The 25,000-nt window shown below is 45.4% G+C and overlaps 1 protein-coding gene across 1 annotated transcript in view; it reads right to left on the bottom strand.

Moving 5' to 3' along the window:
* Window positions 1-25,000, bottom strand: part of ltbp4 (latent transforming growth factor beta binding protein 4) — a gene marked incomplete at both ends in the record, with an annotated part of 122,797 nt that overhangs the window by 28,033 nt on the left and 69,764 nt on the right. Inside the window, 6 exons of the mRNA XM_080544762.1 lie at window positions 4,311-4,487; window positions 6,088-6,210; window positions 8,454-8,513; window positions 10,810-10,912; window positions 11,259-11,575; window positions 17,301-17,558. Coding sequence (XP_080400888.1) covers window positions 4,311-4,487; window positions 6,088-6,210; window positions 8,454-8,513; window positions 10,810-10,912; window positions 11,259-11,575; window positions 17,301-17,558 — 1,038 coding nt within the window. The remainder of the gene's footprint in view (window positions 1-4,310; window positions 4,488-6,087; window positions 6,211-8,453; window positions 8,514-10,809; window positions 10,913-11,258; window positions 11,576-17,300; window positions 17,559-25,000) is intronic.

The following is a 25,000-nucleotide window of genomic DNA, read 5'->3' as shown; positions in this document are numbered from 1 at the left end:
GAAATATTATTATTATTATTATTATTATTAAGGAAGGCCTTCCCTTCCTGTAAGAGACGGGCCAAGAACTGTGGCGCAGAAGATTATGATTGGTCAAGCAAGAGGAGTGACTTCATCAGACAGGAAACTGCTATGAAATGCTCGCCCCGCTGACAGGAAAGGGCTTTTTTGTTTGCTCCGTTTTCTCTGAGCCGCTGTAACTGCTGAATAAAAGGCCTCTTTTGAGCCAATTGATTTAAGCTTTTTGTGCTTTAGAGCAGTGGTTCCCAACCTTTTTTGTCTTGTGTACCCCTTGAGCTGTTTTGCCATGCCAGAAGTACCCCCTCACTCATGCGTGTTGATTATTTCCCAAAAAAATCAATTAAACTCTAACTTGCAAATATAACATTTATTACTGACACACAGAGAGCAAAACCTCTTCTCATGTCTCCAAAACTCTAAACACATTTTCTGCTTTACACACATTTTGCTATTCAAAATGGCACTTTTTAAATGCACTGAACACGGTTTTCTGCACACAACAATCTGACATAAAGTCACATGTTTGCCATTTCAAAACATTGCCATTCAAAATTAGACTACATGAGCTAATTGGCCAATACATGTGCCACCTGGCCACCTCAATGGTTAATTGTTACCACATGCCCACACACTCACTGAAAATAGAAAAATAAATAATAAATAATAATGAATTTGATTTGATATCTGTTTCTTTTCCCTTTCTCCTGCTCCTCTTTGGCTTCTGTCTGAGGTGCAGTGATGTCATCATTTTCTCATCCCAGAGTCTTGACTGATGGGGAGAGGAAACAGACAAGATGAGACAGGATAAAACTTATCACACACACACACACACACACACACACACACACACACACACACACACACACACACACACACACACACACTTAAACTTCTTATCTAACTCTACTGATTATTAATTAAATCATTTGAACCACTCCCCTTTAATACATAGATATTTACACCATTGTGAAAAATAGACTCACCCAGTAGCAGTTGCAATTCTTTTTTTCATCAGTTGAGCTTTAATGAGACACTTGAGGTTGCTTCTCTTTTATAATCTTTGACAGTTCTGGAGGCAGTGTGGCAACAGCAGTCACCAGGCTGCTCTCCACACTCAGTCTGTTCCTTGGCTTGGTTTTGATGTGGGTCAAAGCTGAGAAGGTCACTTCACACATATATGTAGATCCAAAAGGCAAAAGTTCATTCAATGCACACTTTCCCAGCACTGGATATTCCTTTTCAACATCACACCAAAACTCTGTCAATGACTTGTCAGCATGTGCCATCTTCAACCCACGATCAGAGGACATGTCCATCAGATTTTCCTGCAGGCTTGCAGGAAGGCTGCTGCTGCTCCTGTCATTCACTCTGAATGGGTTCCTCACCCAGTCCAGTTTTTCTGACTTTGTTTCAATGTCATGAAAGTACTGGTTGAAGTCAGTGTCAAGTTTGGACAGATGTGCTTTAACTATTTTCACCACAGGACCTCTGTCAGCATCAGTGGTGGCGAGATGGCCATCAAGCAGTGGGAAACAGCTCACATCTCCATCCTTACATTTCCTCTCCCATAATTTAACCTTCTTTATGAATCCATTCACTTTGTCATACATGTTAAGGATGTGTGAGTACTTGCCCTGAAGTGAAAGGTTGAGCTCATTCAGCTTAGTGAAGACATCAGCAAGATATGCCAGCTGCGCAACCCACACTGCATCCTCAAACAGGGCTGCAAGAGGGTGGTCGTTTTCTGTCAGGAAAGCAAACACCTCGATGCGCAATTCATAGAGCCGCAGCAGCGTTTTGCCACGAGACAGCCAGCGAACGTCTGTGTGAAGCAGTAGCTGCTCATGCTCTGACCCGCTGTCATGACAAAGAGTTTGAAACAGTCTGTGGTTCATTGGCCGGGACTGAATGAAGTTAATCACCTTAACTGCGTCATCCATAACTGCACTTAACTCGGGGCTCATCCTTTTGCTGGCGAGTGCCTCCCGGTGAATAATACAGTGCATCCACTTAATTTCGGGGTTCACCTTCATCACACGCCCAAGCAGCCCACGCACCTTACCCGTCATTGCTGCCGCTCCATCGGTACAGATGTGACTGCAGGATTTCCACTCCAGATCGTTGTCTTTGAAGAAGCTGTCAATAATCAGAAATATTTCCTCGCCAGTTGTCTTTCCTGGCAGCGTCTTGCAAAACAAGATATGCTCATTTATGTCCGACTCTTCTTTATAACGCACAAAAGCCAGCAGCTGAGCCTCCCCACTAACGTCGGTCATTTCATCTAATTGCAAAGCGAACTGACCTGCTTGCTTCATTTTATCCACCACTTGTCCGACAATATTTATGGACATATCATCAATCCGACGGGAGACGGTATTGTTAGATAATGGTACCAACTTGAGCGCGTCAGCTGCTTTCTTGTCCAGCATAGTTTGAGCCAAAATCACAGCGGCAGGCAAAATCAGATCTTCGGCGATTGAATGTGGGGTTTTTGACTTAGCCACTAGTAATGAAACAGCATAGGACGCCTCCAGTGCTTTGCTTGACACACTTGCCGCTTTTTTCAGTGTAGCCTGACTTGACTTGAACTCTGACAGTTTTCGCTTGAAAAAGTCGTCAGTTTTACCAACAGTTGCTAGGTGTTTGGTGCTCTGGTGTCGCTGTAAATGGGCTGGCTTCATTGAATTATTAGCCAGGACTTCGCCGCAGAAAAAGCACTGTGGCTGTGGTGGATCAGCCGATGTACATGTAAATCCCCACAAAACATATGTTTCCAAATAATAGCGGGGTCCTTTTTTTCTTTTTTTCTCTGATCTGACCGTCTGATCTGCCTCTGATCTGACCGTCTGATCTGCCTCTGAAGCTGGTCGTTTTAGCCATCTGTCCATCTTTGCGGTATACTGACAGGCCTAGCTGACGTGCGCGCGTAAATGAACGTAAATGAACGTGATTTAAATGTGACGTGACTACCACGTGTGTTACAGTCATCACCTGTCGGGGAGGAACTTAAGTTGCAGCGTACCATTTTAACAACAGGTTTATGAAACGACTATATTTAATTATTTTTTTGGAAAGGGAAATAAATTATAATTCCAAATCTTTCCACGTACCCCCTGCAATCCCCTCACGTACCCCTAGGGGTCCGCGTACCCCCGGTTGGGAACCACTGCTTTAGAGGTTCTACTCAATCTACTCAGAATCAATTAAATCCACAACAAGTGCTTCGTGACTGTGTTGTCCAGCAACACTTTCTTTATTTTCTTTAGAAAAAGTTAAAGAGTTCATATTTGATAACAATGTATATACATATTTTAGTTAATATTCGATGTAGTGACACCACTTCCGGTTTACCGCAAATCTACTTCCGGTTTGGGAGTTCATCCTTTGCCAGAGAGAGACCGAGATGTTATGTGTGTTCTCCATTCATCATCCAACATCCAATGCAGATTTACACAAAGCAATGTTGTAAGTACGAAATATCAAGTGTTGGATTGGTAGCTTTATATATTAGTCATCATTTGTTGGGAATATTATGTTTTTAGTTATTATTTTGTAGCTAGATTGTTACCACAAAAAAGCGGACTTTCTAGCTAACCACTGTTTGTTTGCATCCTGTTGAAACATGTTTTGTGCTGTTTGTCTTGCAGTTTTTACCAGTTCAATATACCTGATTAGAAAAGCCACTCTACGCCTCTTTCTTTGATGAACTTTATTGACAAGGTTTAGCTAGATGTTACCAGAGAACATCATAGTGACTGTAAAGCATGTCTTATAAGTAGTCATCAGTAGACCAAGTGGGGTTATGTGAACAGACCCAACTGTAGAATTGTATCCTTCTACTTCTACAACAGCATGTTTGGATACTGGATTCTGATTGGCTAGCAACAGTGGTAAATACCCCAACAACCCACAGTTCAGACCGCATTCCCAGTATCAATGCGCCTCCCAATCAATCTCATTAAGAACACCTGTGCCGACCTACAATGCAATCGTTGATCTGGTTTATGGGACTATATTCTGTGGCGGAAGGATATATGTATTCTGAAACGATTAATGCTTGTAAATAAGTGAATTCGCCTCGTGCCACAACCCTGTACCAGTGGTAAATGAGTCCACAACCCCCTTCCTCTCATGGTAAATTGCTTCCGTATATATACTGTCAGTAACAATGAACGAGGTCAACGCTGGACACCAGCTAGTGTCTCATGTCTTTGCGGGGCTTATTTTACTTACATCACATTCCCATTAGCATTGGGACACAAGCAGGTGGGCTCGCCCGGGACGCTCACCTGATCCAAAGTAGGGGCACCTCTCGCACTTCTTGCCCCAGGCCTTGCCTACCCGGCTGCAGCAGCAGATCTGCTTGGTGATGTTCCTCAGGATGGGCAGGTTGCAGGAGCCCGCGCCCGAGCCGGAGTTCAGGATGCGATAGCACTGGCCCTTGTCCTCCGAGATCACCTTCTGGGCTGGAGGAGGAAGTGGGGGGGGGGGGGGGGGGGGGTGACATGTAGGAGTTAGAACTTCTAATATTGGAAGGAGGTGGGGGAGTACAGCTTGTTTCTCGTCTCATCTCATCCGAGCCTCAAGCAGAGACGACGACCCCAGACCCCGGCATGCAAGGCCCCACAACATGCCGATCTGATCTGTGAATTATACGAGGACGTCTTTGTCAAGACCCCTCTCGAAATAATAGTCAAGATGTTTTCACTTACAAAGCGAAGCCTAAATAAATATCCAACTAGCGAAGACAGACACTTGATTAAATGATAAAATATGTCCTGGCAACTTCATATTAACAAACAGTACTGTGTTGCTTAAGCAGAAACATTCACGACTTAAAAAAAAGAACTTTTCATAAGTAGCTTACATAACAAAAACAATAACAACTTCAACATTGGAACACTGTTGTGCAACAACTCTTTCAGCGGGCAAGAAAACAAAACAACACAAACAAACAAACCCCCCAAAAAGCTGATAGCATTCCCAGGGACCTTTCAGCGACACATGATTTTATGATGACCGCTGGGACTCAACGATACACAAGACAGACAGACAGGCAGACAGCAGCTTCCAACATCCAGCGAGAGTTACAGTACAGTAGAGCCAAGAACAGGGGAGACCGTCTGAGCCAAGGGGCTGAACATAGAGAGAGAGAGAGAGAGAGAGAGAGAGAGAGGAGAGACCCACCACCCCAAGAGAAGCGGATGCTTTCAGGTCGACACACAGGCAAACACACAGAGGAGGAGTCGACAGGCCAACCAGCATTTTCAGAAGCGCAGTCCCATCATCGTTAAAATGCTGGATCGAATAAGCAGGCTGAGAGTGCAACAGAATCTCTGAAGCACTGACGTTTTTATAGCTGTCTGTGGATCTATCATGGTTATCCAACTGTGACGGTTCTGGTGTAATCAAGAGAAGGCTTAGCGTGTGTGTATGCTCGAGCAATTCTAGTTTATACTATAATAAATTACATTTAATCATTCAATAACTCATACCGCTAAATCATAAAATCTAGTCTGTTGCGGATGTTGAAATAGGGTGTGTGTGGATGTTGCGTATGTGTGGTAAACATGAGATAATGTAATTAAATAAAACTCACACCATAGTTTGGTGAGGTGCAGGCTGGTGGGTAAAAGTTAAAAGAAGAAAGAAGGAGAACCATACTCTCTTTCACCGATGGAAATTATTTAGTTAACCAATGTTTCGGCAGCAAGCTTCCCTCTTCATTGATAATTTTAAATAATTTGATGACAATAATTATAATTAGATTGCACCTGCTTGTGACCAAATGGCACTGACTGATGAAAAACCTTGAAGAGGGAAGCTTGCTGCCCAAACGTTGGTCAAATAAACAATTAGCATCGGAGCCAGAGTGAGCGGCTCTCTTTTTCTCCTGCTTATATGGTGCACATGTACGTCCTGATGTAACGATGTGTGTTTTGGTACTGTGTTGTACCTCAGCTCCATAGCACCTCAGCCGTGCGTTATTCCTTCTCATTCCAGACCCCCCGGAGGAGCGCATTCCAGCCCTCTCTGAGCGAGAGAGCGCCCCCTAGCTGTACTTACAGATACAAATCCCGTGAGAGGCGTCCAGTATAAAGCCTTGGTTGCAGACACAACTGTAGCTCCCCCGAGTGTTGACACAGTTACCGTTCTCACAGAAGCCGGGCTGCAAACACTCATTAACATCTACATGAGAAGGGGAAAGACCAGGGTAAAGTCCCTACATACCGTACTGTATCTAACCCTACATAGGGTCCCTACATACTGTACTACTGTATCTAACCCTACATAGGGTCCCTACACACTGTACTGTATCTAACCCTACATAGGGTCCCTACATACCGTACTGTATCTAACCCTACATAGGGTCCCTACATACCGTACTGTATCTAACCCTACATAGGGTCCCTACATACCGTACTGTATCTAACCCTACATAGGGTCCCTACATAGTGTACTGTATCTAACCCTACATAGGGTCCCTACATACCGTACTGTATCTAACCCTACATAGGGTCCCTACATACCGTACTGTATCTAACCCTACATAGGGTCCCTACATACCGTACTGTATCTAACCCTACATAGGGTCCCTACATAGTGTACTGTATCTAACCCTCATTCACAGGATGGATCCACAGGGAATATACAGACCCTCTCCATGTAGATTTGGGGAGTTTGAGGACTGTGGAGGGTGTTGGGGGGGGGAACATTTGTCGATTCTACACAAATAGGCCTACAGGGGTTTCACTAAAGTTTGGATTTTATTAAAAAAAAAAAAAAATTAAAAAAAAAATAAGGCTTCAGCTTTAAAACCCAATTGGCTGCATCTCACTAGACAAAACAAAACACTACACTAACATGTATCCACCCGTCTGGAAACACGGCTCCGAAACACTCTGGCATGGCCTTACCATACTACAAGTGAAAACGGACTCTCTCCCGATGAACAAACCTTAATAAAAACACGTCAGTTCTTATCAAAAGTGCATCCATCACAAGCGACTTCCAAATCAAGAAGTAATTCTTGGGGAATTAGGGAGAGTGGATGATGCAACAGGGCCTTCTCATACTCTTTGGCCCAGAGCTGCCTTTTCCTGATGAAATTGTTTTCCAGTCAGGTTATACAACCATCTGGGCAGCGGCTGCGTCTGTTAGGTAATAGTAGCGAATGCATCCTCGAGTCACTGTCGAGACTTGGGCCGTTGAAATTTGAAATGGGCTTTTTTTTTTTTGCTTTAACATGCTTAGTATCATTTTCCTGTCAGCACCCGATCCGTTGTGTCCGGAGTGACTATGTTGAATCTGTTCAAGATGCAAGAATGAAAAAAAAGTTCTTCCTGTTTTAATACAGGAGAACCTCTTTCTATTGGACAATGTCGGCAAGGTGATTATATTATAGTTCATGTTATGTAATTTACAGGCCATTGCATTTTTTCATCTTGCCATGTTATCTTGCAAATAACATTTCACATAATATGAAAATAAAGTTTATGATGAGGAGGAGGAGGAGGAGGTCGTGGTGGCAAAACAACTACAAAAACATGGTCATCTATACACTGAGGGCTAAGGGGCCATTGTGTCACCACATCCTGTCTTACTATCTGTGCCCCTCTGACAGACCTGAGGCTCGTGTATTTCCGCATGTTAGCGGTATCCCATTATTCCCATATCCCATTATCTATGTTTAGAAAAGGGCCTAGAATGATGGATAGCCAGTGTGATAGCATTAGCATGTTTCCACTGGGAAGACTGTTCTGTGCTCTGTTTTCTCTGGGTCTCATCAGGTGAGACCGATGAAGCAGCCACTTCATAAAAACGGCACGATATTCGAGGCATGGGCTGGTGGATTCTGGGATATGTGGTTTCTGGTTCATCTCGGGTTCCACCATTCCATGCGCTATCTACTGAAACCCAATCCAATCATGCCTGGAACAGGCTGGGGGGGCACGTTACATGGCTGCCCCAGGCCCAGCCCAGCCTAGGAAGGCTCCTGCACAGCACACCTGTTTCATACAGTCATGTTGTTGCAGTTCCGTAGCAGTCTGTTTGTAATTCTCTGCTCTTGTCTGAGTTCGTTTAACTCTCATAAACCTTCTTTTTATTCACATTCACATGGCTTTTCTGCTCTCTGGCAAACGAAACGATAATGATATTCCAACTGCTCAGTTAAATCAAATCTATTATTTGGCATTCAGCGTACATGCTTTTTAAATGATATAACGGAGAATATTAGTCAACATTAATATTCAGGGAACAAAATAAGCCTTCCCTGAAGCTTTTTTTGATGGGGGGCGGTAAGAGGCCTGGATCATGGACAGGTCGGGCGCCACTGGCTTAGAAGTAAACATCATACGCACTACAACAATACCTTTTTGCAATAGTGAAGTATTTGCAAGACGCTGTACCGAGGGACAGATGGAACTCACCAACACACTGAGTGCCGTTGATCCTCTCATAGCCGGACGGACAGCTCCCAGTGCCGTTTCCTGAAAAGGTCAAAGGTCGTTCACAAGGAACTGGTGTCATCGACCAAGGTTTGTACTCGGGTCTCCCAGGTGGAAGACAGACATACGCAAAAAACCCACAAAGCTCAGTTCAGACCGCATTTCCAGTATCAATGCGCCTCCCGATCAATGTGATTAAGAACACCTGTGCTGACCTACAATGCAATGGTTGATCTTGTTTATGGGACTATATTCTGTGGCGGAAGGAGATATGTATTCTGAAACGATTAATGATTGTAAATACATTAATTTAATGTTACAACTGTGTATTTTTTTTATTTATATTATGTGGTGGCTGTGGTAGAAAAGCAATTTACCATTCGAGGTCGGGGGTTGTGGACTCATTTACCACTGTACAGGGTTTTCCTACTCGGCTTCGCCTCGTGCCACAACCCTGTACCAGTGGTAAATGAGTCCACAACCCCCTTCCTCTCATGGTAAATTGCTTCCATATACAATCATGACTGACTATCTACTGACTAAGTCCAGGGTGGAAAGCATTCTCTCATCTAACCTTATCTAACAACCCCATGTTGTGTAGCCCAGGTACAGCCAGGGACACAGACCCTATATGCATCCGATGGCGGTGTACAGTATGGATGTATCCGTCCCGAGCTCCCAGCCCAGTACTAGCAGTCCTGGACGTTATTAATGAACGTCCTTATTGAAGAGCTGGCTGGAATCACAATGTCCTTTCAACGATTCATGATTTATCTGGTATAAATGCTCTCCCAAGACCCCTGGTCTTCAGCCCCAGAAAGCCTGTGCGTTGATCTGGGACCTGCCCCCCAACGGTCACAGTCTCTCTCACCACCCCTTTACACATCAAAGCTCTTTTTTGAGAACTTTTCTAGAGGGCTTTTTACGGCATGGAAGACAAGTGGGAGGTTGTGAAGTGACCCCATTATAACTGGAGGTTGAAGGGTAAAAGATTCAAAGGATATTGCTCAAAGGAAATGGAGAAAGAGGAGGAGAAAGCTGTGTTCCCCCCCCGCCCAGGGGAGTTTTGGACAAGGCTTCTATTGTTTTTGTCTACCTTTACTTCTATGTTTGTGAAATCAACATCGACTTGTAAAACAAAATCAACATATGATATTCCTCAGTAATTGTTTGCAAGGAGAGAGACAACGAGATCAGTTAAAGGCTTATCATACAATTAAGTTGAAGTGTGAAAACCAGCAACCGACTTCCAGATTCTGTCACCATGACAACCGGTGTTGTGCTTTGTTTTCGTGTCATTTCATGTTTCCTGCGTATCACCGACACCACAGGGAAGGCAGGAAGGCCACATCAAGTTGCATCAAGCGTGTCTATTGGCTAACAGGATTGATATCATACAAGATTAGACTTTCGCCAACATCAATATACATAAACATATGTAACAGATCTAAAATTACATGCTGTAACAGTGTATTCTTGTTAAACAAAGGTGATGAGAGTCGTAATGTAACATTAGCTTTTGAAAGATGATGATACGGTCTGGGAGGCTAGGAAGCGAAGCCAACTTGTGAACAAATATGGCAAAGTCCAAGTTCCAGAACATTCCAGTCAGGTTAGTCAGGTCTCAAAAAAGAAAGAACATGCCAGAACCTTATAGTAACAGTTGATAACGTGATATTACACAAGCTCCTCTGATTTAACTTCACAGAACATTGTTGAACAACCAACGTCTCTCCTGAATCACGAGGCAGAGTACAGATAGAGGGGTGAGACGAACGAGGAAAAGCAAGGTAATCCATGGCACGAGCCACGTTCACGGTTCACCAAAGTACAAAGCAGCTGTTCCGGATTGTTCCACCTGGGATTACTAATAACAAGCAACCTGTCCACCTGTTTCTAGGCCCTTTAACACTAGAACAGCCATGTGAGTAAAGAAACGTGTTATATCTTTGCACTCGATGAAATTTCAGGACCCTCCTTTCAGAACTGTGTTCTACCACCCAGTATCCTTACATTTTCAAAATCAGATCAGGATAAGCTAGTATAAAGCTATTTAGCCGTTTTTCTGTGTAGGAAGCAGGCTAATTTTCAAGGGGCCAACTAGTGGTCGTTGTGTGTAAATAGCAGCATTGTAAAGAGGTAAAATAGTAGTAGGTAAAATAGGCACGGCTGTTCTAGTGTTAAGGGTAGAAGACCAGGATCACACTAACACATCTATTGTTTGTTAGTTATGACGTTATGTCTGTTCGAATACACGTTTGAATTTCGACCCTAAAAGTAAAGTAAAAAGTATGATAAAGCGTTTGAATTTGACGAGAGGGAGAGGGTGTGTGTGTACCTGTGTTGGCGGGACAGAGGACGCACTCGTTGATACCCCAGGCCAGTCCGATCCCCCGACAGCAGGTGTCCTGACTCCTGAGGCCTGGGAGAGGTGAGCTGCACTGAGGGGGAGAGGAGAAGGGCACGCACTTGGTAACTGGTAAACGGACGGTACTTATATAGCGCCTTTATCCAAAGCGCTTTACAACGGCCTCTCATTCACCCATTCACACACACATTCACACACCAATGGCGAGGTAGGCAAGCTACCATGCAAGGCGCCGGCCGGCCCGCTCACTGGGAGCAATTTGGGGTTCAGTGTCTTGCCCCAAGGACACTTCGACATGTGGCCGGCAGCCGGGGCTCGAACCGCCGATCTGCCGACCTTACGATCATTAGACGGCGGCTCTACCTCCTGCGCCACAGCCGCCCCAGGCTGGAATCTATTGTTGTTCTATTGTGTCTCACCTGGCCGTTGCGGACCTCCCTGAAGCAGTACTTGAACCCGGAGGCCTCCGTGTAGGTGGAGTCTCCTCGCAGGGTTTGGGCCTGGATCCTGGGCGGCGGGGCCTCGGCCCTCTCCCCTGGCTGGATGTTGGTCCTGGCCCCGGACAGCCCGGAGGGCGACCAGGTGACCATCTCAGAGTGACCGTCCCTGACTGTCGATCCTCCGCCTCCACCTCCACCTCCACCGCCGCCGTATCCCACCTTCAGCACCTGGTGTATCTTCACACTGGCCTCCGGGGGGTGCTGCACGCGCACCTTCACCATGGACGAGCCGGGCGCTGACAACAACAGAACAAGAGGTTAGCTGTTAGCGTGAGTTACTAACACCGCTAACATGTTTTAGCATGGTTTCTGCTCTGACAAGCCAACACTAGCATCCAAGCAACGTATGGAACGGTCATGCATTCTAAACGGAAAGCTACAGTTTGAATAGCGGAGCTTTTAGGAGGCGAGCTATTAGCTATTAGCAAACACGACCTGGTCTTAGCCTAACAGCCTGACAGCCTGACCCTGACCTGACCTGACCCCAGTGTGTCTCCAGTCCGGTCAGAGAGGGGTCTAGTTTACATTCGACCTCGGGCTGAATGGGATGGTGCTGCACGGCTGTGGTAACAAACTGAAACATGCTGTTAGTGTGAGTCATGGCAGTCTCCCTCCCGTTTGCAAAGCTGAGAGAACTGTTGGCACTGCGCTCCCCCCACGGGAGAAACTACAATGCCAACACACCCCAGACTCAACCGAGGCCAAGGGGGCTTGAGTTATATCCAAACCTTTTTCTTCGTCCTGCCTGTATTTACTGACCTAATAAAGAAAATTTGTTAGCAGATAATCAGCTAGCTATGTTGAGCTAGCTACAGTTAGCCTCTGGCTGACTCTAGATTGTTCCAGCTCTGTTTGTGTAAGGGAACTGTGTACGTTTTGTTCCTGGTTGAAAAAGGAAAAACGAGGAGAGAACAAGGGCCTCGTTAGAATCCCGAAACCCAAGAACCGTTTGAAGCTTGTCTTCACCTCAGAACCATCCCTGAAACCAGACCCAGAGGACGCGCTTTTACAATTCACAGATGAATCGTTACGCAACGGAATAAAAGATGCCCGGGAGATGTCAGCGAACACAATGTTTCATTCGCTGATGTATTTTCGTCTGTGTTGTTGACTTGTTGTCAACTCGCCCCCTGAAAACAATGAAAACGCCATCGCTCGTCGTTGTAAACCGTTGCTGTGGATTTTTACAAGCCTCCTTGGCCCAACTGAGCAGCTGTATCATTCATAAACGGCAGAGACAGAGACAGCGTCCCTGGACCAGAACACATCTCGGCCCAGCGGTTACCAAACAGACCAGGGGTCAAAATAGTCTTTACATCTTCCAAATACTTTTAGCGTTTGCTTCAGCCTGCCTCGATCACCACGGGAGAAAGGTTTGCCATTTGTATGATGACAATTCCATGACATTAGCCCCATGGTCGCCAGGCTAACTCGATTAAGTCCAGCAAAGTATTTAAAATGATTTAAAATACTATTTGAACCCAGGGTCTGTTAACAAGCAGTGTTTATTTTTAATTTGTATTATTGTCAACCCTGCAGGGTTTCCATAACCTTTCATAAACTAAACTATCTCTGGAGGTATTTGGGAATGTACAGTATTTACTGCGTGTGTCCTACCCCCACCTTGAGTTTCACAGAAATGTACTGGCTTCTTCTTCTCACAATCTTTAATTGCCTGTCCACTATCTCATACTGTCTCGCCTGGCGGTGTCAAAGGGCAGTAATGGCCGGCCCTTGTCAGCACAGCTGGTCCTCGTCGCGCAAGAAGAAGAGCCCTTGTGTTGCTTGTTTGATTATCTAAACAGAAAACATAAAGTTTGTGACCTCACAAGGTTCATGCATGAAACACCCACGGTTGAGCAAGCTTAAGAGATGAAAAAAAAAAAAAGCTCTAATTCGTCCACGACCTCCTCCTACAACGGGTAAACGGAGGGAAAAAGAACAGACAAAATGACCTCACGACATTCCGCAGGTCGCACATCCGTTGGTAGGGTTACGATTGAAGGCTGTCAAGTGGCAGTTGTGATGTAAATGTCTCTCCACATTGCTGTGGGAAAGGAGGGGCCGGACTCCACATCTCTGAACAACAGTCACGGCTTAAAAAACTAATGTAATGGTAAAAAGTCAATTCAATTGTCAATGGAGAGGTGTTCTATGCCAGGGTACACACGAGCGGTGGTGAAGCGGCAGGTCAGTGGAGCGTCTAAGGGTGCGTCTCAATAGTGTCAATGTGCTTCAACTCTTCCACTCTGCATTCTCTGTCTCCTTTCCCTCGTCAGGACTGTTGTGAATCAGTGAATCAACTAGACTGGGTTTAAGGCAAATACCTGGCATGCATTCGCCACCATGCTTTCAACTAGCCTATATTTTCAGTTGAATGAATTAATCTTTATTTCGAACATGATTTAAAAAACAAAAACGAATAACTAATGACGAAAATTACAAGTATCACTGTTCAAAAGGGAGTAAGCTTATCATGTCCTACTGTGTTGTCCAGCAACACTTTCTTTATTTTCTTTAGAAAAAGTTAAAGAGTTCATATTTGATAACAATGTATATACATATTTTAGTTAATATTTGATGTAGTGACACCACTTCCGGTTTACCGCAAATCTACTTCCGGTTTGGGAGTTCATCCTTTGCCAGAGAGAGACCGAGACGTTATGTGTGTTCTCCATTCATCATCCAACATCCAATGCAGATTTACACAAAGCAATGTTGTAAGTACGAAATATCAAGTGTTGGATTGGTAGCTTTATATATTAGTCATCATTTGTTGGGAATATTATGTTTTTAGTTATTATTTTGTAGCTAGATTGTTACCACACAAAAGCGGACTTTCTAGCTAACCACTGTTTGTTTACATCCTGTTGAAACATGTCTTGTGCTGTTTGTCTTGCAGTTTTTACCAGTTCAATATACCTGATTTGAAAAGCCACTCTACGCCTCTTTCTTTGATGGACTTTATTGACAAGGTTTAGCTTGATGTTACCAGAGAACATCATACCTACCCCTATCCGTCACTTCCAAGGGAGAACAATAATACTTAAATTATATAATCCATTAATTAATACATAAATTACAGTATCCACAGGCCTGATAATTTTCCATTCTTAATACTGAAACAACACAAAATAAATAACAAACATCAGTATCCGCAATGTAATACAAAAGAAAAAGACAAAGAAAACCACAGCTTAGAATCATCCAGAAGATTATCAATAGTCACCTTCCCTTTCCTCATTTTGCTAGTTAGCGAATATCATTCCTTTATACTCATAGAGCCAGTTCAGTAGAGATGCAGGAGAGGAGACAAGGGAAGGACACGTGATTTTTTTCAAAATTTAGTTTTTTACATAATCTGATCCATTAGGTGTTTATTAATGCCTGTGTGGTGTTATTTTTAAAATGTTGATATTTTTGAGTTAGTACCGTAATTCATAAAATACAAAGGTTCCATCTCACAAAACATAATGGAATGTAAAAACTTTGACGCTCAATATCTCTGAACTACCCTAAACGGAGATAGAACCTTATCATTCTAAGCTCACGGACAGACACAACTTTTGACTTTTGAGATTCACCCTAGGACCCCCCCCTCCCGTATGTAATCGTAGGCCTTGCTGGGGCGAGGCTGACGAGCTCTCATCTCCGCTCACAAAACAAGTCCTCCAGCCCCTGGACTGGAATGTAACATAGATTTTCGGAGGCCTCTCGTCAACATAATTGACCTCGACATTTCATTTGTTAGTATGAGCTCAGCATACTGTTTAGATTTAACTGTCATTCATTTTTCGGGTTGCGTCTTACAACCCCCGTTATTCACACACTCGCACACACACGCGCGCATGCGCACGCACGCTTACACATGCACATTACACATACACTCACACACATAGAAACACACACACACACACAAACTTGGAGGGAAGTCAAGTCACAGTGATGTCATTGGGGCTTCATAGACCATAGATAAATAAATACACGCATGAGGTCACATTTTTTACAACCAAATCTTCAAAGCTTGCACATCCAGATTGCAGTGTGTTTCGCATTTGACGAGCGCAGTCTGTCACTACGATGTTTGCAACTGTTGGAGATATTCTCCATACTTGTATACATATTTCATTAGGCGCAAAGCAACTGTGTAATTTGCAAACATAACACACTTTCAAGGGGTTCTAATAGCCCCTGTGTTGAAACCTTATCATTCATTCATCTCTCCTCCTCCTCCTCCTCCTCCTCCTCCTCCTCCTCCTCCTCCTCCTCCTCCTCCTCCTCCTCCTCCTACTTTCCACAACAGTACCAGTCAAAAGTTTGGACACACTTTCCCATTCAATTGATTTTTTTTTCTTTTTCTGAGTGGCGCATTCCCACTCATATTTTTCTTTTTTCATTGATAGAGACAGTATAGATTTTGACAGGAAGGATGGGTGAGAGAGAGAGAAGGGATGACATGCAGGATATGTCCGCAGCCGGAATCGAACCGGGAACCCTGCGGTTACATGGTCGACGCTCGACCCGCTACGCCACCTAAGCGCCCCTCAATTAAACTTTTAACTGGTACTGTACAGGTACTGGTACCTCAGGAAGGCCTCCAAGATCTCCAGAGACCCATCCCACCCTGGGAACGAACATCCCATCCCACCCTGGGAACGAACACTTTGCTCGGCTGCCCTCGGGCAGGCGGTTCAGGACCATGTCCGCAAGGACAAACAGACTGAAGCTCAGCTTCTACCCCAGGGCCATTCAGGCCCTGAACACAGCAAAGACCTAGGTTCTAGGCCCTGGACAATCTAGACAATTTGATGGCAGCTACTAGATTGTAATCAAGTGCAATACTGAAACACAACTGTGAACATTTCAAAGCTGCAAACTGCGACACTTTAAATGAATGTGCAATAATACTATGTGCAATATGACAACCCTCGGGTACATAAGGTTCAGAATAGGAAATGTTAGGATATTTATAGCATAGCATAGAGTACAGCACAGTGTTTTATTTGTATAGTATAGTATAGTGGATAGTGTACATATAGCCTTTATTTATGTAAACCAGCTCTTTTCCCTTCTTGTTTTTAGTATTTTTTTCCTAGCACCAGGGGAGCCCCCCCTCCCAAATTTCGTTGTATGGTACCTGTACTATATCAATGACAATAAAGACCATTCATTCATTCATTCATTCATTCATTCATTCATTCATTCATTCATACGTGTAGAACGTCAAAGGGTACTTCAAAGGGACAGCCGTATACTTTGTTTAGAGAGGGAACCTTGCTATTTCCCCCCCAGTCTCTCCCAGTCCCTCCCAGTCCCTCCCAGTCCCTCCCCGTCCCTCCCCCTGTCCCCCCGCCCCTCCCTGTCCCTCCCAGTCTCTCCCAGTCTTTCCCAGTCCCTCCCAGTCCCTCCCAGTCTCTCCCAGTCCATCCCAGTCCCTCCCAGTCCATCCCAGTCCATCCCAGTCCCTCCCAGTCCATCCCAGTCCATCCCAGTCCCTCCCAGTCTCTCCCAGTCCCTCCCAGTCCCTCCCAGTCTCTCCCAGTCCATCCCAGTCCCTCCCAGTCCATCCCAGTCCCTCCCAGTCCATCCCAGTCCCTCCCAGTCTCTCCCAGTCCCTCCCAGTCCCTCCCAATCCCTCCCAGTCCCTCCCTGTCCCCCTCCCAATCCCTCCCAGTCCATCCCAGTCTCTCCCAGTCCATCCCAGTCCCTCCCAGTCCCTCCCTGTCCCTCCCAGTCTCTCCCAGTCCCTCCCAGTCCCTCCCCGTCCCTCCCAGTCTCTCCCAGACCCTCCCAGACCCTCCCAGTCTCTCCCAGTCCCTCCCAGTCTCTCCCAGTCTCTCCCAGTCCCTCCCAGTCTCTCCCAGTCCCTCCCCGTCCCTCCCAGTCTCTCCCAGACCCTCCCAGACCCTCCCTGTCTCTCCCAGTCCCTCCCAGTCCCTCCCCCTGTCCCCCTTGTCTTACCTCCAGCCTGGTTCTGGGTCTGGCCGTGCTGCTGGCTCTGCAGGGGGAGGAGATACTCGGACTGGGTCAGCAGCTGGCGGTTGGCCACCACGGAGGGGCGACTGGGCGGTGGCTTCTCGATGTCATTGGTGGAGGAGGCTGTGGCGGTAGCCTTGGCGACAGGGACGTGACAGAACTTTCCGGTGAAGGAGGGCAGGCAGAGACAGCGGTCCTTCTGGATGCAGACCCCTCCGTTCTGACACAACATGGGGCACAGGACTGGGGGAGAAACACGGGGGGAGGGGAGACAGAGAGACAGAACTTGTGTTTATTGAGAAGATAAGGCACGTTCTATCGATCCATCCATCTATTTATCGAACCTTTCTCGCCTATTCAACCTTCTCTATCATTTCATCCTTTCATCTAACCAACCAAACCATCTCAAACTGCAAAAAAGTTGTACAAGTCGTGAAACATTTGTACTTTTCACTTAACACACAAGTAGCTTCAACTTTAGCGCTATCCTTGTTACTACACAGGGCAGACTACCCCCGTTCATAGAAAAAGAAAAAAAAAGGAGAAAAAAAAGAAGCTTCGTTATCTGTTTATTCTGATCTCATCAAGTTCAGCGCATGCTTTTCCGTATCACACCTGTTTTGTAGGAATAACTTTGGGTTCTGGCCCGTTCCCAAGTCAATGGAAGTTAATGTACCATGACATGAGACATCCACACATGTTCAGCTGAACAGAATTATCTTTTCTACAACAGCATGTTTGGATACTGGATTCTGATTGGCTAGCAACAGTGGTAAATACCCCAACAACCTTCAGTTCAGACCGCATTTCCAGTATCAATGCGCCTCCCAATCAATCTGATTAAGAACACCTGTGCTGACCTACAATGCAATGGTGGATCTTGTTTACGGGACTATATTCTGTGGCGGAAGGATATATGTATTCTGAAACGATTCATGATTGTAAATACATGAATTTAATGTTACAAATTAATGTTATTTTTTATATTATGTGGTGGCTGTTGTAGAAAAGCAATTTACCATTCGAGGGCGGGGGTTGTGGACTCATTTACCACTGTACAGGGTTTTCCTGTACCAGTGATAAATGAGTCCACAACCCCCTTCCTCTCATGGTAAATTGCTTCCTTCAACGTCTATAACGACTCCAGTATGCACCCATATCGGGCCAACTGTCACATCCACAGTATGGGATATGATGCCGCAAGGATGATGTCAGCCGGGTGATGATGTCACCCCCCCCTCTCTCTAACACTTCTCTTCTTGTTTACACCCTGCAGCATCGAGTCATTGATTGAACACATAACGGTACTGTACGCCACCGTGACTGGGGGGCGTCTGCAAACTGAGAACATGTATCCTGTATGATGGTGATGAGGTAATACCATCAGAATGTACCGGAAAGGGGAGAAGAAGAAAAAAAACACAAGCTCCACATTTTGGACTTCAAGGACACATGCTTTATTTTTTCCCCTGTTCCATCACGTTCTGACGGAACTACCTCAGACGACGACTATTGGACTCTCTAAGACCCCTCGTCAGTCACTGCCATGACAGGGCCTTCACCTTCTCTCTCTCTCTCTCTCTCTCTCCGGAACCTTCCGGAAATCTGGACAGACGTGGAAAAACCACGGAACCCGAAGGCTGCGCAGAGTACACATAGATCCATCATGTTTAGTGTTCGGCGGTTCCTTCTCGAGGGGTGCAGGGAATTGGTTTTCCGTCTGAAGACGCCGGGAGTGTGCTCCGTCAGAGAAGCGAGCGTGTCAGTCAGTCCGTCAGCGTTGTGGGTTACCGTGGTAACAGACAGGTCCGTTAGCCGTAGCTTATCACGCTGTACAGGCCTCCTGGGTCATTGTTCGGAGAGGCAGGGGGCAGCATGTTTTTTTAGTTTTTCGGGAAGGAACACATTTTGTCAGAGCGTTCCAGAAATTAGAAAAAATAAACATAAAAAAAAGTTTTACTTTTTTACAAGAGGAACTTACTGCACTTAGGGTTAGGGTTACCTAGGGGATGTTTTTAGGTTCCAGTAGCAAGCCTGTACTAAGGGCTTCTCTTTAGGTGCTTGTAGTAGTACCGTAGTTAAGGTTACACCTTAACTGCTCCTCCTGAGACATCTACTTCCCCCCAGCACTGCGTCTCCTGAGACACCCGCTTTTCCCCTCTACTGTGTCCCCCAAGACTTCTACTGCCCCCCTTGTACTGTTTCTCTGTTTCTCCAGTCTATATGAAAAAAAAAATGTTTTCCTTCTATCACAGAGACTGCCAATGGCCCGGGGCCTGAGCTAGATTATTCTTCCTGCTGCAACTGGTGGATTGATGATTCACTTGCTTAGTCAAATGTATTGATTGTAAGTCGCTTTGGAATAAGGCGTCTGCTAAATGCCAAAAATGTAAAGGTAAATGTTAATAGTAGTAAACCTGTGCAGTGAATGTCCTCTGGGGTAACCGTGGCGATTGTAGTGAGTAGGTGGGAACACATTCCATGAGGCACATGTAATGCATCATATATATAACTCATTATAGGCATTTATGAAGCTCTATAATGTCTTTGCTGTATAAGACATTATAACACAGTAACTATGAACACATTCTAACCTTACTCTCTAATAATAATAATAATAATAATAATAATAATATTATTAATAATAATACATTCGACTTATATAGCGCGTTTCTAGACACTCAAAGACGCTTTACATACAAACTGAAAAGGTCGAGTAGTAATAATAAAAAGAGGCAAAATTGTTACAGAGTATGTTTCCAGCAGGTTGAGAAATGTGCGGAACATGTGCAGTGTATCAGCATGCGTATCTCCTGAAGAGACGTAACCGCTGGGGTGAGGTAATGTTCCGTATATACAAACAAGGTGACCTAATTGTTTGCTTGGACTTGGAACCCTCCAGATGATTCAATTCACCAGAGTTTGACGACGAACGAGGGAGTTGTTAAGAGAATCACAAGAGTCACGGGAGACATACAGTGTGTAGCGATAGAGAGAGAGGGGGGGGGGAGAGGGGGGAGAGAGAGGGGGGGGAGAGGGGAGAGAGAGAGAGAGAGGGGAGAGAGAGAGAGAGAGGGGGGGGAGAGAGAGTGAGTCAGAGAGAGAGAGAGTGGGGAGAGAGAGTGAGAAAGAGAGAGAGAGAGAGGGGAGGAGAGAGAGAGAGGAAGGAGAGAGAGAGAGACAGGGGAGAGAGAGAGTGAGTGAGTCAGAGAGAGAGAGAGAGAGTGAGAAAGAGAGAGAGAGAGGGGGGAGAGAAAGAGTGAGTCAGAGAGAGAGGGGGGGGGAGAGAGAGTGAGAAAGAGAGAGGGAGAGGGGAGAGAGAGAGTGAGAAAGAGAGACAGAGGGGGAGAGAGAGTGAGAAAGGGGGGGAGAGAGTCAGAAAGAGAGAGAGAGTGAGTCAGAGAGAAAGAGAGGGGGAGGAGAGAGATAGGGAGAGATGTTGTAAATGTTTTTTATCTTCACACTTCACATGCTTTGGCAATGTAAATGTATGTTTCCCATGCCAATAAAGCCCTTTGAAATTGAAATTGCATTGAGAGAGAGAGAGTCAGAGAGAGAGAGAGAGAGAGAAAGAGAGCGGAGAGGAGAGAAAGAGAGAGAGAGGGGGGGGAGAGAGAGTGAGAAAGAGAGCGGGGAGAGAGAGAGAGAGGGGAGAGAGTGAGTGAATCAGAGAGAAAGAGAGGGGGAGGAGAGAGAGAGAGGGACTCAGAGAGATAGAGAGGCAGGGGAGAGAGTGAGAAAGAGAGAGAGAGAGGGGAGAGAGAGCGAGAGAGAGAGAGTCAGAGAGAAAGAGAGGGGAGAGAGAGAGAGAGAAAGCGAGAGAGAGAGAGAGAGAAAGCGAGAGAGAGAGAGGGAGACTGGAGGGAGGGAAGAGGGTACAGGTGTGTCCCATGAAACACAGAGGTGTTGTGGTGTTGGTCACAGCTGAGGTGTTACGAGGTAATGAACAGCTGCCAGTTCCTCAGGCCTCAGGCCTTCTCTTCAGAGAGAAGCACCAACAGCCTCTCATAGAAGGATATTAGTGAGACATCAAGCCTGAGTTATAATGCAATAAGATGTCCCGGCCCACTCAGGATCGCACCCCAAAGGGTGGTTCTAAAAACCACGAGTGTGTTAGCACTAAAGAATTCTGGGCACGTGCGTAAGTGTGTGTACATCAAGGCTGACAGCTTTGGCCCTCCCTGGAAAGAATAAAAAAGTGTGTGTGTGTGTGTGTGAGTGTGTGTGTGTGTGTGTGTGTGTATGTGTGTGTGTGTGTGTGTGTGTGTGTGTGTGTGTGCATGCGTATGTTTGTGTACATGTGTTTGTGTGTGTGTGTGTGTGTGTGTGCATGTGTGCATGCGTATGTTTGTGTACATGTGTTTGTGTGTGTGTGTGTGTGTGTGTGTATCGGGGATGTTTTGTGGTAAATCAAAGACACATGCTGTTTGGCCTCCCGTTACGTACGCAGAAAAGGTTCATCTGTTTCCACGGTTTCCACAGCTCGCTGGTCATGCTCAGCTAGAAACAGAGATAGCTTGTTCCCGAATGCCACGGGTCACATGGTCTACACCTGTGAGACACACGCCAACCAAGATGGCGGTGACGCGTGTACAACGCGACACTGGGAAGTCTTACTAGATTTAGAAATGGACCTATCGCTAAGCCATGCCCCCTTTGAAAACTCGGACAAACACGCTTGTCACAACGCTTCAATGACAGTGACTGACTGACCGACCGTGACTGAATGACATTCAATGACTTACAATGGCTTTCTGTCATCCTCGAGGTGATGAAATTAGGGATTTCACTGCCATACAGACAAAAAAGGAAGCGAATTGGCATTTTTTGGCTTCCAGCTTGATTAATTTCCGCGTAAATAGATGTGGTCGGACTGATTTCCTTGCAGGATCAACTTCTTTAGACCTAGCACCTCATTTTTAGACCGAATAACTGAAATGTAAGACCTTTTTAGGCCTTGTGAATCGGATTACTGGATTTTAGACTTCATGGCTTTTTAAGACCAGCGCGGGAACCCTGAAAATACTAGAAATGCATCCCAAGCACATTGCAATACACGTCCTGGAATCAGGAACGATAATCAAACAGTGAGGGACGGCATCACAAGCAGCTGGTACTATAGTGTCTTATCTAGTTAGCTTCGGTGCAGCTAGCAACCGTCATGAAAGCACGACGTCAACTCTTGTTTTGCAAATTCTTAATGGCCGGTATCCAAGCGAAGCCTGATAAAAAAAAAAAGAATTGCCATAGCGATTCATTTCGATTTGGACATTTTGAATCATTGGACCATTCGTTCTCTTTGAAGGGTGAAATATGCGCCAGAGATATTTTGGGCCCTGTTGTCCACACATCTGCCTGACAGACATTGTTCACAAGTCAGCGATGGAGGGCAGATCCTCTGGTTCACAGTCTGGATGAAGCAAACACACACACACACACACACACACACGCACACACACACACACACACACACACACACGAACGCCACAGCAACACAGAACCATCGTGTATCTGACACTCACTGAACGGTCCACTGCTATCCATCGTAACATGCAGGAGACAATGTACCGATTGTTCATGCTATAATATCCCCACATGGCATGTGACTTGTAAGTAGGGTGTGTGTGTGTGTGTGCGTGTGTGTGTGTGTGTGTGTGTGTGTGTGTGAGTGCTTTTTTGTGTGTGACTCGTAGATGTCCAAGTGAGGAGGTGGTGTTTGTACATCACAGTCTCACTCTGAACCTTACGTCATTTTACTCTCGGAACAACCCCCACCTAACCCCCAACGCCCACCTAACAACCCCCACCTAAACACCAGACATCTGCTAATCCCCAGGGACTAGCCCCTGAGCCCCAGTTTAAAGACGGTTATGGTCATTATTCAGGTTAAATCAAAAACAAACAAAAGGGTCTTAAAGCTTACCAAGTCTGCAGCATTAAGGAAAGGCTAAAGGCTTGGCTGGTGTACTGCATAAACCCTGCTATTACCCCCGCGTTTACCCTGCGTTTACCCTGCTTTTACCCTGCTTTTACCCCTGCAATTACCCTGCGTTTACCCTGCATTTACCAGCTCTCTAGGGTTGGTTAAGGGAGGGGACATGGCTGGGAGGGAAAGGGAGGGAAAGCCCATGGCATGCCTGGGGGTCTACGCTGGAGCACGTGTGCTGGTGACTGGGGGGTCACTGGCATCATATCTACGGTGCCTACTACCACTGCTGTTGGGCCCTTGAGCAAGGCACTTAACCCCTAATTGATTCAGGGGAGCTGACTATGGCTGACCCTGTGCCTAGAGCAAAGAAAATAAATGTCGTTGTACTTGCAATGGACAAAAATGTCAAAATCGAATCGAAATAGTCTGATCACTACAGGTGCTGTAGGCACTGTAGACCCGTTTATGTGATTTCTGCATGCAGGGCCTCCAACACAACGTAAACACTGGTGAGAATGTATTTGATGAGGCACATCAAGGAGCTGTTTGTCTGTCTGTTGTGTTGTACTGTAGGGAGGGGCTGTTGGTACGGCCCCCTCCCCTCGTGGACCTTTTTAACACCAGGGACAGCGACGGAAACAAGTCACAGACTTTATCGCTCTATCCCTGACAATCACAAGTAGGATCATTGCTTGGCCTATGTATTTGTATTTCTTTTGTCAATAAATCAAATCAAATTAAGAAAAAAATAGCACTAGATGAGCTGCCTGCTTAAGGAATTGTCTTCCATAAGAGCAGCATTATTACCTTCTTCAAAACATGATTTCAAGCCATCATTTGCTTACAAAATCTCTCACATAATTCAGCAATGAGTCCTTACTGCTTTGGATATAACACTCATGTTATACTCTCCTAAAGGTATTTAGGAGTCATATTTACATCATCAAGGAGTATATTATTATATATATTTTTTACAATGACTTAAACAAATCACTGATAGCTGTTTTAACAGACTTTTAACTTACTATAGAGAGGGATATGACTTCTATCTTGCAGTGTTTGAAGGTTGTGTTGGCATTTCCAGAGCCAGGTTTGAGACAGTGATGTCAGCTCCTTGTGTGTCGGACTCCCATACCCTGTTCCACCTCCTACCAGAGGTCGATGGCGTTACCGTGGTAACAACCAGCGGCGGTAGGCATCATGGGAGGAAGGGAAACACGTGGCACTGATTAGGTGCATGCGCACAGCGCATTAAAGTCGTGTCCATCCATAATTTCCAAACATTATTATACAACTAACTCTGGTCTCAGTGCCACAGCTCAAGGCCTACATGTGGGGAATGGATCTTAGTAAGTAAGTAAGTAAGTAAGTAAGTAAAACTTGATTTATATAGCACCCTTCCCAGCACAGATGCACAGGGTGCTTTACATATAAAATAAATAAAAATATAAAAAAGTGCAAATTCGATGATGATTCAAAACATAAAGGAGACAACATAAACAGAACATAAACAGGAACAATAAGAAGGCTAAAATTGTGGCGCTTAGGTGGCGTAGCGGGTTAAGCATCGACCATGTAACCGCAGGGTTCCCGGTTCGATTCCGGCTGCGGACATATCCTGCATGTCATCCCTTCTCTCTCTCTCACCCATCCTTCCTGTCTAAATCTCTACTGTCTCTATCGCAATAAAAAAGAAAAATATGAGTTAGACTGCCCCATTCAGAAAAAATTACTTAAAAAAAAAAAAGAAGGCTAA

Source organism: Nansenia antarctica, assembly GCF_963989245.1.
Source record: "Nansenia antarctica genome assembly, chromosome: 14".
NCBI classification, from domain to species: domain Eukaryota; kingdom Metazoa; phylum Chordata; class Actinopteri; order Argentiniformes; family Microstomatidae; genus Nansenia; species Nansenia antarctica.
Note: the sequence above shows the minus strand (reverse complement) of the source record. Positions and strands in the feature narration are given on the sequence as shown.